Below are 14695 nucleotides of genomic sequence, written 5' to 3'. Positions count from 1 at the left end.
CAAACTTCCCTCCACAAACAGGTCCCAAAAGTGCCCACGGCCCTTCACTTTCCACAAGTTCCACAGTAAGAGTTTTTGAATATTAGCTGCCCAAAACAATATGTTTGGGAGGGCCAATCCCCAAGTCGGCTATTCCTCTGGAGTAGAACGCTGTGAATTCTGGGATTCCCGCCCAAATAAGAGCAGATATCCATTTATTAATAAAAGAGGATTTTGGCAGGAAAATGGGGATGCATTGAAAGAGAAATAAAAACCTAGAGTAACAAAGAAAAGTACATACAGCACAGGAACAGGCCCTTTGGCCCTCCAAGCCTGTACCGGTCATGATACTAACCTTGGCCAAAACCCTCAGCACTTCCTTGTGCCGTATCCCTCTATACCCATCCTATCCATGTGTTTGTTAAGATGCCTCTTGAATGCCATTAATGTATCTGCTTCCCCAACCTCCCCTGGCAACGCGTTCCAGGCACTCACCACCCTCTGTGTAAAAACCCTGCCTCGCACATCTCCAAACTTGTACCCATCCAGATGCCTCTTAACTGTTGCTAATGTGCTGCTTCCACCACATCCTTTGGCAGCGCATTCCAGGCACCCACCACTCTCTGTGTGAAAAACTTACCCCGTACATCTCCCTTAAACTTTCCCCCTCTCACCTTGAACCTGTGCTCCTTTGTAATCGACACTTCAACCCTTGGGAAAAGCCTCTGACTATCCACCCTGTCTATGCCTCTCAATTTTGTAGATCTCTCTCAGGTCTCCCCTCAGCCTCCGTCTTTCCAGCGAAAATAATCCTTGTTTATTCAACCTCTCCTCATAGCCAACACCCTCGGGACCAGGCAACATCCTGGTGAACCTTCTTTACACTCTCTCCAAAGCTTCCACATCCTCCTGATAATGTGATGACCAGAACGGCACACAATACTCCAAATGTGGCCTAACCAAGGGTTTTAGACAGCTGCAATATGATTTCCCACCTCCTGTACTCAATGCCCCGGCTGATGAAGGCAAGCGTGCCATCTGTCTTCTTGGCCTTGGCCACCGATGTTGCCACTTTTAGGGAACTGTGGACCTGCACGCCCAGATTCCTCTGTATGTTAACATTCCTAAGGGTTCTGCCATTTACAGTATAATTCATACCTAGATTTGATCCTTCAAAATGCATCACCTCGCATTTGCCCGGATTTAACTCCATCTGCCATTTCTGTGCCCAAGTCTCCAATCTATCTATATCCTGTTGTATCCTCTGACAATCCTCGGCACAATGCGTGTTTGAATCATGATAAGGACGATTTTTGATTGTAATCGAAAATGCTTTCCATTGTATTCCAAACTTTGTCTGTATCGTCAGTCACAGCCATGCCACTTATACCATGGATTAAATATGGTACGTTTCTCCAGCAATGCACCCTAACATGTGAAGATACCTTCACTGCACTGGACATTTCCATTGTGCGTGCCAGTGTCTTTTGGAGCAAATTTACAATTTAATGTGAGCTATAGATTAGTTAGACATGTGAGGTAGAGATTAGGTAGACATGTCGACATGTGAGGTACAAATTAGTTAGACATGTCGACATGTGAGGTACAGATTAGGTAGACATGTCGACATGTGAGGTACAGATTAGGTAGACATGTCGACATGAGTACAGATTAGGTAGACATGTCGACATGTGAGTACAGATTAGGTAGACATGTCGACATGTGAGGTACAGATTAGGTAGACATGTCGACATGTGAGTACAGATTAGGTAGACATGTCGACATGTGAGTACAGATTAGGTAGACATGTCGACATGTGAGTACAGATTAGGTAGACATGTCGACATGTGAGGTACAAATTAGTTAGACATGTCGACATGTGAGGTACAGATTAGGTAGACATGTCGACATGTGAGGTACAGATTAGGTAGACATGTCGACATGTGAGGTACAGATTAGGTAGACATGTCGACGTGAGGTACAGATTAGGTAGACATGTCGACGTGAGGTACAGATTAGGTAGACATGTCGACATGTGAGGTACAGATTAGGTAGACATGTCGACGTGAGGTACAGATTAGGTAGACATGGCGACATGTGAGGTACAGATTAGGTAGACATGTCGACATGTGAGTACAGATTAGGTAGACATGTCGACATGCACTGAGGACACGCTTCGCACCACTCAAACTCATTTCACATTGAAAAAGTAAATCTGTAAATCTCAGACTTGACTGGAATTGATCCTAAGATTAACAAAATCTGGTGGGACACTACATTGGTCAACTGTGATTCCTTACTTTCTGTATCATTCTGCAGCTGGATATTCTATGCAATGAAGAAATACTTGGAAAGGATCACACTTTGAAGTTTGTTGTTGTCACTCGATGGAGATTCAAGGTAAACTGCTACAATTTTGTCTTTGCATAATTTTATATAACTTTGTATAACAGACTCTGTATTGTAAATTTTAGAGGCTTTTTGCCGACATTTTACAAGTTCATTGACACCCTTGCATATTAGATTGTATTTAATTGCATGAACTTGAGGCACACTGTCCTTGTTAGTGATGAGTACATATTGCATAAATACACATTTCTGTCTTGTGGAATCATTTTCATTCTTCAAATGGAAATAACTTTCAAACAGCAGATAGGCACCCTCAGGACTCAGTTGAGTAAAGCAATGAGTTGTTGAACATACAAGTCATAAGAGTCTCAGGTTGATTCCTCGTCTGTTCTGATTAACAATCTAAGCTGTGGCAGAAGATGGTGAGGGGTTGGCTAGAGTTGGGTTGGGGAGGGTAATTGGCCAGTGTTGCTATCCTGTGTACCTGCTGGATGATAGAGTTGACAGGAAGAAACTTTCCCCGTAGGTGGAGGGATCAGTGACCAGCGGCCTAGATTTAAGGAAAAGGGTTTAGCAGAGATGTGAGGAAAAACCCCTTCCCCAGAGGGTGGTGGGAGTCTAGAAGGGTGGTGGAGGCAGAGACCCTCATTCAGGTGCCGGGGAGTGGCGACTCGGGGCTTGTCACAGTAACTTCATTGCAATGTTAATGCAAGCCTACTTGTGACAATAAAGATTATTATTAATATTACATTTAAGAAGCATTTAGATGTATATTTGCGATGATGCCAAGGCATACAAGGCTATGGGGAAAGTGCTAGAAAATGGGATTAGAATATTTAATGGTTGTTTTTGACCAATGCAGATGTGATGGGCCGCTGTGCCTTTTCTATGCTGTAGACCTCTATAACTGTATGTGTGGACCTTTTAATTTTAGTAATAGTCTTTATTAATAGTCACAAGTAGGCTTACATTAACACTGCAATGAAGTTACTGTGAAAAGCCCCCAGTCGCCACATTCCGGCGCCTGTTCGGGTACACAGAGGGAGAATTCAGAATGTCCAATTCACCTAACAGCACGTCTTTCCGGACTTGTGGGAGGAAACCGGAGCACCCGGAGGAAACCCACGCAGACATGGGGAGAACGTGCAGACTGCACACAACAGTGGCCCAAGCCGGGAATCGAACCTGGGACCCTGGAGCTGTGAAGCAACAGCGCTAACAACTGTGCTACTGTGAGCACAGGATTGGGCTTAGTTGCAAAACCTGTGCCCTTAAATAGCTCCTGGCTCTAATTCTCCACTTGAAGAATGGCAAGTGCCAGAAAATGCCCAATACTGCTGGAACTGCCTCAGCACCCAGAGGAGAGGCAGATGGGAGGAAGAGTGAACTCAGTTGATCAGTGACAAGAATTAAGTGATGGGCCTTTTGCCAAGAAATGGAAATTAATTAAATTGTAACATGTATATCGATAATCGTTAATAAATACATTCTCTGTAAGCAAAACAGTAACAAGTAAGTTGTCAAGCCTTTGATATGACGAGATTGATGCACTCTGAGAATGAAGACATTTTTTTCTAATTTCAGTTATAACATGATGAAGGTTCATATTTCTTACAGGAGCTTTGCTATTGTCAGTGTTAATTTGGCTGTGAGTGACATGCAATCCTTATTGTAGGTCAGTCTTGTTTGCCTTAGCATTAACTCCTGCCTTGCGTTTCTTCGATAATACTGCCCTCCACTTTCATTTGTACCAAGAAATCATCCCTTTGCTTTATTCATATGAAACAGGAGCAGAAGTAGGCCATTCGGCCCCTCAAGCCTGCCCTGCCAGTCAGTAAGCTCATGGCTGATCTATTTGTGTTTTGAGTTGCACATTGATAATCTTTATTATTAGTGTCACAAGTAGACGTATATTAACACTGCAATGAAGTTACTGTGAAACGCCCCTAGTCGCCACATTCCGGCGCCTGTTCGGGTACACAGAGGGAGAATTCCGAATGCCCAATCCACCTAACAACATGTCTTTCGGGACTTGTGGGAGGAAACCGGCGCACCCGGAGGAAACCCACGCAGACACGTGCCACCCATGTGCAGACCAGTATCGGCAGCCATTTGCACGGCTGGCTTGAGTTGGCAGGAGACAGTTCTTTCTGTTAGGTTAGAGATCGGCTTTGCAAATTCACAAAGTTGTTAACTGACAAAAAATACAAGAGTGCGATAGTGAAGGAGGAGAGCAAAAGTGGAAGACAGAAATGGAGATGAAGGTGGGACACAAGTAGAGTGTGACACAAGAAGTAAAAAAAGAGAGGGAGAGTCAGCAATTAGAGGTGGCAACGATGATTATTCAAAACTTGAACAATATAATATGTGGTAGATTGGGAGTTCTGCCTGATGAAGATGCATTAATCTTGGTGGCTCATTTCTAACTTGACACCTGGCTCTGGCTCACTGCTGTAAAGGATTGAATGGCATTGCAACACATTTAAATAATAAAACAGTAGTTTTCTATGGACATTAGTTTTGAAACTACTTTGATTTATTTTGCTAACCCATTACCTGCGGTATATTTATAAAGTTGTGTATCCTTCTCTCTTTTTGAAGAAATCACCCCTCCTGCTACATTACAGGCCAAAAATGGATCTGCTATGACATCAAGTTTTATCGCCAGCAGAACTTCATACGGTGCAACTTTTGCAGAGACTATCACCCAGCACTCAGTCAGTGCATCACTGGATCTAGCATGTGGCACACACCAGCAAACACACACCAGATCAGAGGTATTGCTCAACTGGGACTGACACAACAAAAGCCTGTTCCTGTGCTCTCTACTACATTGTGTTGGAATCGCTCATGTTTAAGTGGGTTTACAGTCATAATATATTCCGGAAAGGATCAAATGAAATTGCACCAAGACACTTTTTATACCTGGTTTATAAAGAAAAATGCAGTGTCATGAATTTGATGTGTTTAGAAGGCTTTGTTGTTTGGGCACAAGAAATCTTTACTAGTTTACATTCTGACTTTTGCTTTAGCAACTCTGAACCTACTTGTGATTTTAAATCATTCTAATGATGCAGTTTGTTAAGCTGTGGGTCGCTTTGGCTTTCTTATTTAAAGGGCCTTTGGGACGGTTTAATGGGTTTAGCTCAACAATTTGAGGTTGAAATTCTGGGTTTTTTAAAACTTGTCTCTGAAATTCCTCTGTTCAGTGTTTAATGAAAGCCATTAGTCCACGAGTTAATGACTTTATAAACTAGTGAGTAAAGTGATTTCATATGTGTGTTAATACATACGCAGTACAATTTTAAATTGTTGATCGTTGTTTTAAAAAAAAAGAAACCTTTTGCTTTTCTACACTAGCATTTGCACACCAAAGTGAACTTCCCATGGATTCAGTTCTGAATTCAGTCTGTCAGTCTGAACGCTGCTGGTCAGGGCACTTGGGCCCTGCACTGACACCAAGTTCCACTTGTCTGGAACTGAGCATCATAATAGTAAAATCCAGTACTCATATGAAATGTCTCCTGGCCTTGAAGCCAGAGATTTTGACGCATTAGGCATGAACACTGCCTGGTAATATACGCTCACACCTTGTTGGAATCTGGCCAGGCTCTGTGAAAACATTTATAGTCACTGGCTTGTAGCATTGCCTGAACCAAGCAAGTTCCCATTGATGGGTCATCTTTGTAACTCCAGTGAGCTGTAACTATTGCTGAAGAAATATCAACCACCTTGTTCAGATCGTTTTAAACACTTTCACAAGGTCTTTTGTGAAATTTCTAGCTCCATCTCTGTTTAGGGAAACAGCATTAGTTAAGATTTGCATTGCTTTTATTGTGTCAGCGGTAAGTATGAATACTCCATTGGAATGTTCTCAAATTTCAGGTTTACTAAAAGTATATTCTCAGGAGAGATGATAATATGTTTATTGTATCACAAATCTTAATTTAAGGCAACACAATCATTTTGAGTGATTCAGAAAAAGGACTGTTGTTCACCTGTATTAAAAAAATGAAAACTTCTCGTACTTGTCAAGAACACTATCCCGAACCCAGACTAATAAGTTCCCATTTAAAGTAGTGGAAGACGTGCCCTGTTGGTGTGGGAGAGCAAGAGAGTTTAGACTTCTAATTGGGTTTTTGAGGATTGAAACTTACCCACCTTGTTCAGGGCAGATTATGTAGAATTGTGTATTTATTATGTTATATTATATCTTTTAGTTCCTAGTCTCTGGTGTTTAATTTTCTTACACAATGTATACAGATTTCTAAAATAGATGGTCCACTTTTTGAAAAACAGAATAGCATTAAAAAGAGTTGTGCATTAATATACCAGAGCAGCATTACACTTGTACAGTGTCTTTGTAAATATTTAAATGTGTATAACTGACTGCAAAATTGTTGGTGTGAATGTGCAACCATTGCGACTTCCTGTACAGTGATTCACAAAATACTATTTTTGGCAGCAATGATAAAATATGTTTTTAGATCAGGCAAAAAGAATCTTCACAAATTTGGAACTTCTATGATTTTATGATGGATTAAATGAGATGTTATTTCAAAGCTGTATCCCAGTTTAATTTTTGCATGTGAAAGATGAGAGAGATATCACAAGGAGCACTAAAGGTTTAGTTATGTGGTTTGCAGTAAAAAAAATATTCTGACATTATTTTCCTCCGTTATCGACAGGACAGCTCAAGAAATGCTACACAATGTAATGAATCTTTATAAGTACTTGGGGCTGGTGATGGCAGGTCTGTGATTCTTGATGTAGGAATAAAACTGAATGCTGTTGGGTTGCAAATTTCAGTGCACTGTCCCCATTTCTCTTGTGGGATGGTGAAATACATTATTATTCAAATGTGAGTAATAGTTTATTACTGAAATAAATGCCCAGTGGTAATGACTATATGTCACCTCACTTTTTACTTTATTTCTTTTTACCATTCTGTTACATTCTCTTCCTCTTTTTATGCCACTCACTATCTCTTTCACACTCTCCTTATTTACCAAAGTTCATGATTGAAGATTCTGCCTTGGGAGAGTTGTTTGGATCTTGATATCAGCATGTGGAGTGAAATCACAAACACTCTATTCCTGTTTAAATCATGCAAAGTAGGACAATAAATGGAGTGCCTTTACATTTTCGTGTCCTCGGTTCAGTTAGTCTTTTTTTATCATTTCTCTCCATCTCCCATCTGAAAGTACAGTTCTAAATAAAACTTCAGCTGCTTACTGAGGAAACTTTACAAAACTTCATCAGTAAATGAAACAGAAGGAACAGAGCGTCATTGCAGGGGACAACACCCATGAAGTAAATATCCTTTACCGTTTGCATGCTTTGATTCTATTCCCAAGTCTATTCTTGCCCCGTGACATTTTGATACACAGTCTGGATTCAATCCGGCTTTACATTTGGCTTATCAAAAATCAGTGATTTATGACACGGTTTGGTGGGTTTATTAAAGTTGGAACTTGTTAATCGTCACAAAATTGAGAATCTCTGATATAAATCTAAACAGCTGGCAATCCGGACAACCCTAATACTTCCCCTCATATGTTACTCCTCTTATGCTTCCTTGTATTCCAGTCTGAATATTATCTGCATTTCTTTTTCTTCATTCTTTGTATGAAATGAAATGAAAATCGCTTATTGTCACGAGTAGGCTTCAATTAAGTTACTGTGAAAAGCCCCTAGTCGCCACATTCCGACACCTGTCCGGGGAGGCTGGTACGGGAATCGAACCGTGCTGCTGGCCTGCCTTGGTCTGCTTTAAAAGCCAGCGATTTAGATATGGACTACTTTTTAAAAATGTATTCTTTCATAGGGTGTACCCATTGCTGGATAGCCAGCATTTATTACCCATCCTAAATTGAAACAACTCTGATCAAGTTAGGCTAAAATGCAGCACCAAATATTTTCCGGAAATCTCCGTCATAAGCTCTGCCACTATTCAAACATCAATCTGGCCAGACACTAGAGGACACTGAATCAACCAAATTAGGGTTAGGTTATTTTAGGGCAGACAAAGTAATGATGGTGTGAAACCCTTTCCATAATAATGATTGTCTGGCAACTCATAGCATTGTGTGTGGTATTGATCCACAAATCAGCAGATTTACTGAATTCAATTTCACAATTGTGGTGGTGGAATTTGGACCTCTGCTTGTATGTCGTTAATCCGGTGTCTCGAACATTACCTTACCTGCTACATACAAATTTTCCAAGGTCCTTTTCCTCCAGATACATAATGGGGTAGTCTTAGTTTGATTTGTTGAAGATATTTAAGATGATTCTTTTTACTAATTGCTATATTTATGTTATTGTCCATGTTGACCATTGAAAGCTAATGGAAATGTGTAAAATGCTGCTTCGAACAGAGTCCAAAGATGCACGGTGCTGGAAATGTACAGTTCCTGTTCTGAGGATCAGTGTGTCCGGGTGTTGAACCTTTTTCCACTTGGCGTGTGCTGAATGGAGAAATGTTTGAGTCCGTCACAGAACTGAGAGATTTGGAGGACCTGAAAGTGCTGAAATGTGGCCTCTTGTCATTTGTGCAGTGAAGGTGCCGTATGCCCACACGTGCTCTGATTTCTTCTGTTATTTCAGTGACAGCCTTTTTTTTTTAAAGAAAAGTTCAAGATAGTTTGACTCTGTCAGTATGAAAAATTATAGAGGGACCGTTGTATTGAGCGAACCCTTTCATTTGCTTTAAATGTTGTTGTCATACCTAGGGAACAATATGGGTAAATGACATGAATGAATGGGTATATGATCTGGGTAAATGATACCTAGGGAACAATATGGGTAAATGATATGAGTGCCTTTAACACATTTTGGCCCACGTTTGGCTTTGGTGTCACGATTATTAATCCTGTTATATAAGAAAACCAGTTAGTGTTTAATTCTGACTGTTGTCATGTTGCCATAAGCTTTGCATTTCAGCAAATCAGTGCAGTTTTGGTGAAATCCTTCCACTGTTATCCATTGAATCTTGATCTTTGTAAAATGTAAATCATTTCAAACCGTTTTAAGTAAGAAAGCCAAAGTATAATGAAGATAAAAAAGCTGGGGAATTGTTTAGTGAAGCAGCCCAAAACTACAGTCCTTAATACTGTGAAGGTAGGTATTGAGTTATTTTGTGGGATTATTTTGTGTTATCAATGATTATGGATGAATAAACAGTTCAGATCTTTCTTAATTGACTGGGGGTGGGATACACTGTACTTTTAATTCTTTGATATTTTCATCAGTACATTTCCAAATGAAAGTATCGTACACAGTGTGGCATTCAAGGCAGACTAGATTGAATTGTTTGCTCACCTTGACAAATGTTTACCTATTGCATTGTTTTGATACGAGTAGAATAATGTCCCTGTTTGTGTGGGTTGCAGCTTCTGTGTGGTGTCAAAACTGTATTATTTATCCAGCCTTTCAGTCATACCTGAATCAGCGCTTGTTTATTGGCCAATGGAGCCGTCAAAGACAATATTGTAAGTAGTTTTTTTTTAAATGAGGGAGGCCTACAGAATTATTATATAAAACTTTATTTTCTATTAAGCTTTGTAGCTATGACCCAATTGCTTGTCATAGTAACACAGAGTAAGTTAAATTGCATAACCCTTGCTGTAAATTGGTTAGCAATTTAATCTGAATTATTAGGTACATTTCCTAGCACACTGGTACAGTGAGATATTTCTGTGCAATTAGGCACAATATTAACTGCAATGCTGCAAAGTATAGAGGAGTCAAGTTGCAAAGATTTTTTAAAAACTCTGTGGATTTTATTCCTATCATCTTTGTAACATGGTCAGTTATCTGCAGGTTTCAAACCTGTTAATAACCTCATTATTGTTTCCAAACCATTTCCTGTTATAGCAGATATAGTGACATTATTGATTCTTTACAACAGTTGAGTATGGAAACTGTATTTTAACACTTTACTCTACTTCAAGATTTAAATATAAATCATGCAGGTTTTTATGTAGATTATTAATGGGCCAAATGATCATCTCCCCATGTGCTGTGTGATTCTATCATTCTAGCAGGAGAATCGAGCTGCCTGCTTCCAAATGTTTTAACATTCATAAACGGAAACACAATAACTGACATTTCCACTGAACTTTCAATCAGATATTCAAAGCTTACATCTACTGTGTAAATCCAGTACCTATAGACCAGCTGGACCTGTTGCTATTAGCCTGGTCTGACAGAGTGCCCAAGAACTAACTGGTGATTTGTCTGTTTGATTTATTTTACGGAATCATAAAACAAATAATTTCCTCTGGGATGCACTTTGGGTCTTGGTGCTTCAGTGTTGTCTGATTTACCGACAACTTGAGACTGTTAATTGGCTTAGTCTATTCAGATATAGGAACATTTTATTCCATCCTCTTGTAAGATATCATTTCCAGATACCTCATCAGTGCGCTTTCTCCATGTGGAATATATTTTGGAGATTTCATTTTGTATTTCTTATCTACATCTCAATATTGACCATGGAAACACAGTTAGAGTTAAGTTGCTTGTGTTGAGCACAAAGACCCAGCATAGACATAAAGGCTAAATGCCCTGCTTATTTGCTGTAAATTCTATGTAACATATTCCAGCCGTAAACAAGGCAAGTAATCTTCGAAGCTCTGCTTTATAGCCGACTTCAGGTGCTGAGTAAGGTTATGAGAGCACTGGCCCTTAATAGCCTGGCAAAAATAGAAAATTCCCAAATGATTAACCACCATATAAACACTTATCCATTTCACCATATTATTTAATTTTGGAGTAAACCCATCAGTCCAGTCCCATCATAATCCTGAAGGGCAAAACTCTTCTGTCTGCTTCACTGACAACAGAAAACTTGCACCACATCAGGAAACTGATCCAACAATCAACCAGAATGCTGCTTAAGGCATCTGAATAAGACTCCCTTTTAGAAGACTTATTTGAATAATTGGTGATCAGTTGGAGTCACAACTTTACCCTGGGAGACAGTGCAACTTCACATCCCAACCCTGCTGACTGTTACAGTAACTGGCTCATTATCCTAACTCATTGATAATTTTATTGCACTTGTTCAATTATGAAACAGTTTTAAATTTATGCAATATTTGTGTAGAGTATGTGAAGCATGGTTTTATGTTTGCGATACATCATTACAAACAGTACTGAGTGGGTCTTACAGACAATGCAGGGAACTGACTCTGGTGAGTTTAACTATTGTTCTCTGGACAATTGTATTTTTTTGGGGAGCATTGAATATATTAATAGATCAAAGGGAATTCAATAACAGCCTTTTCAATATGTTTTGGATTAATTTGTGTATCACTTGAAATTCAGACAAACCACAATGTCACTATCCCTTACCCAGAGTGAAAGTTAAAAGTGTTTAATAATTATTGACATTCCCAAGTCTCTTTACAGACTGATGTGGGTATTGTATCTGTAACCGGTCACATTATCTCTGCTCCCAGTCATTGCCTGGGCTAGTCTATGGGCATCTCATTTTATTACAGGACAACTGACACTGACTGAGATAGAGACAGTTAGCATTACTGTGAAATAACTATTGTATCAGCCTGCTGATAGTGTCCCAACTTTTGGAATAAGTGAATAGTTAAAGCAATATTTTCTACACACTGATATTATCACAAGTATTAATTTGAGCACACAGCTTTACCTGCACATTAGAGAGCTTTTCTTTTTACGTTCTGCAAAGGTAAGTCGGAGTTTGATAGTAATTTGGCTTAAAATCTTGATGCGATGTAGGTTGTTTGGTGCTGACTATTGCATTGTGTGTTTTAGGTTTATTTGTACTTTAGGGTTGTGTTGTAATAGCACAACACAGCTGATTAAATTGGGAACCAAATTTGACTTCAATATTGCCATCTAGGGCACACTGAGCAGCTTACGGTCTCCATGATAGCCAGTCATCATTTCAATTGGTGTTTACAACAGTATATTAAACAGAAGAGGTATTGGATGTTTCCCCAGGTGCCTCTTTAATCAAGTTTCCCAGGATCCACGATTGAGTTGGTTGAAATGCAACATATACTGTGCTCCTGACACTGAGCGTCTGACACTGAGCGTCTGACACTGAGCGTCTGACACTGAGCGTCTGACACTGAGCGTCTGACACTGAGCGTCTGACACTGAGCGTCTGACACTGAGCGTCTGACACTGAGCGTCTGACACTGAGCGTCTGACACTGAGCGTCTGACACTGAGCGTCTGACAGTGCTGCAACCTCTAGTTCACGCACCTGAATGCGTTGCCCATGATATTTGCCAGCTCTGCTGATACAATTATTTCACCAGCCGAAAGGCAATGATTTTATCCTTGGAAATACCTGAATCCGAGAGAGCAGTACAGAACCAAAATACGTGTCTTCAGTTGAGAAATAATCCTGTTCTATTTTTGATATTGGTACAGAAATACCAGTGCAGGCCTCCAGGTGAATGCAGACAGGCACTAGGAGTCACCTCCTGAACACCTGATAACTATTACTCTGTGCATTTCCTTACACCACCAAGTTAACTGGCAAGTATCATTTGGATTTGCTGCCTTATTACTCTGAGCTGCCAGTGTAGCTAAACATGGTCAAATTTGTACAGTACTTAATTTTTTAAATCTGGCTATCTTTGCAAGAGAATAGCATTGGTTGGGAAGAATATTGAAATGTTTCAACATTTAAAGAAAAATTAAAGGATCAACTCGAGCTCATTTTGTATCCGGCACTTCGCTTCCAAATCCTAAGTGTCCCATAAACTGGACAAAATAAAGACTGGGCAGAAAAAAATAAAACCTGGAGTGAGACAGACTACACAAAACATGTTGTGTGTAACATGTTGCAGCAGCCCATGTGGTGCCCTGTAGTTACAGCTCAACTACGGCTTGAATAGTTTGCGGATACCGGACCCCGTATCTGGGTTGCTCGGGACTAGACCTGTGCTGGATTTGGAGATTTTACGCATATTGGGTCCTAGACCTAGCATGTACTTCGAAAATAAAGAATGAAAAAGTTTTATTCAAATTGCTACTCACAGTTCCAGCTTTGAATGTAGCCAATGTGTGCGTACTTCCGGATTTTGGGACATTGGATCAGGGATCCAGGACTGCTATATCCAACCAAACTCTCTTATTGTAGTGAAAAAGCTTTTAATCTTTCTAAGAACTGAGGTGCTCTGAGAATGCCATGCCAGAATTGAAGGCATAGTATTACTGCAGGAAATACAGTTGTGTCTCTGCTGCCAATTCAATAGCCAACAGAGTGAGCATTGTAGTCACATGGTTTCTCAATACTTTCTGTTATTTAGGAGATTCAGATTAATAAATGTGATAACATCGAGCTCTTCATTAACTGAACTTTCATATAGTTTTGTCGCCTATTGTATGACAAATGGGAAAACATCACCTCAAGTGAACTGGAGTTACAAGGTAAAGAAACCACTCAGGTTTATACCAGAGATCATGTGAACAAATACCTCACTTTATTTCAGCCCAGTTTGTAATAAACTGTTGTGATGAACTTCAACTTTGTACTAATCTGCTACTTAAAATGTCTTCTGTGATGAGAATGTTTTGTATTGCTTCATGTAAATTAAACCACTTTTTAGTCCTTAGAATGTGTGGATCTCTTTCATTCTATTGATTAAAATAAAGGATTATATTTGCAAGTGTGTTTTACTTCTCACTCTAATTGTTATGGATGTAATCCGTTACAGTTGGAGAATTCGTTCATTTTTAAGGTGTAAAATTATACCTGCTGTTGAGGAAAAAGACTTGCTTTTTTTTTTAAAAGTGCAAAAATAAGGAACAGATGTATCTTTTTATAACCATTTCCCTTTTCTCAATTTTCCATATTGATTGCAAGCCGTTGCTGGTAATGCCGCTGAACTGCGTTTGCTTTTTATTTCTTTTCCACATGCCTCCTCTAATTTGGTCTTCCAAATTCACTGTCTGAATCTCCCCACATTCTGTATTTGTTTTTGGGAGGTGTTGTCAACAGAGCAATTGAGCAGCAACGATTCAGCAATAACCTATGGGGGTGGGGTTGTTTGCTAGTGCTGTTGGGGTAGGTTTAAACAAATGCGGCAGGGGAATGGGTAACTATGCAGGAAGCTGGAGGGAAGTAAAACAGGGATGGAAACAAAAGGCAGTAATGGGTAAAGTGGAAGGCAGAGAAGCCATAGTAAAAAATCAAGAAGGGCCACAATATAAGGTACAGTGACTGAGAAGAGCTCAATGAATAGGTCCAGTAATACAAAAAGGAATAAAACGGTAAGCAAAAACATAAATGGAAAGTGAGGCAGCGGGTTATGACAGATAAAAGAAAATTAGGAGAAAAGTTAAAAGGAAAAATAACTGGGGAGAGG

The 14695-nt window shown here is 39.7% G+C and overlaps 1 protein-coding gene across 1 annotated transcript in view; it reads left to right on the top strand.

The window, feature by feature from the left end:
* The window catches only part of LOC119963579 (polycomb group RING finger protein 3), a 155949-nt gene extending 141953 nt beyond the window's left edge, over positions 1-13996 (top strand). Inside the window, exons 7-8 of the mRNA XM_038792909.1 lie at positions 2299-2379; positions 4930-13996. Of these exons, the coding sequence (XP_038648837.1) occupies positions 2299-2379; positions 4930-4977 (129 nt within the window). The 3' untranslated portion in view covers positions 4978-13996. The remainder of the gene's footprint in view (positions 1-2298; positions 2380-4929) is intronic.
* The last annotated feature ends 699 nt before the right edge of the window (positions 13997-14695 follow it).

This window comes from Scyliorhinus canicula, chromosome 3 (genome assembly GCF_902713615.1).
Source record: "Scyliorhinus canicula chromosome 3, sScyCan1.1, whole genome shotgun sequence".
Taxonomy (NCBI): Eukaryota; Metazoa; Chordata; class Chondrichthyes; order Carcharhiniformes; family Scyliorhinidae; genus Scyliorhinus; species Scyliorhinus canicula.
Note: the sequence above shows the minus strand (reverse complement) of the source record. Positions and strands in the feature narration are given on the sequence as shown.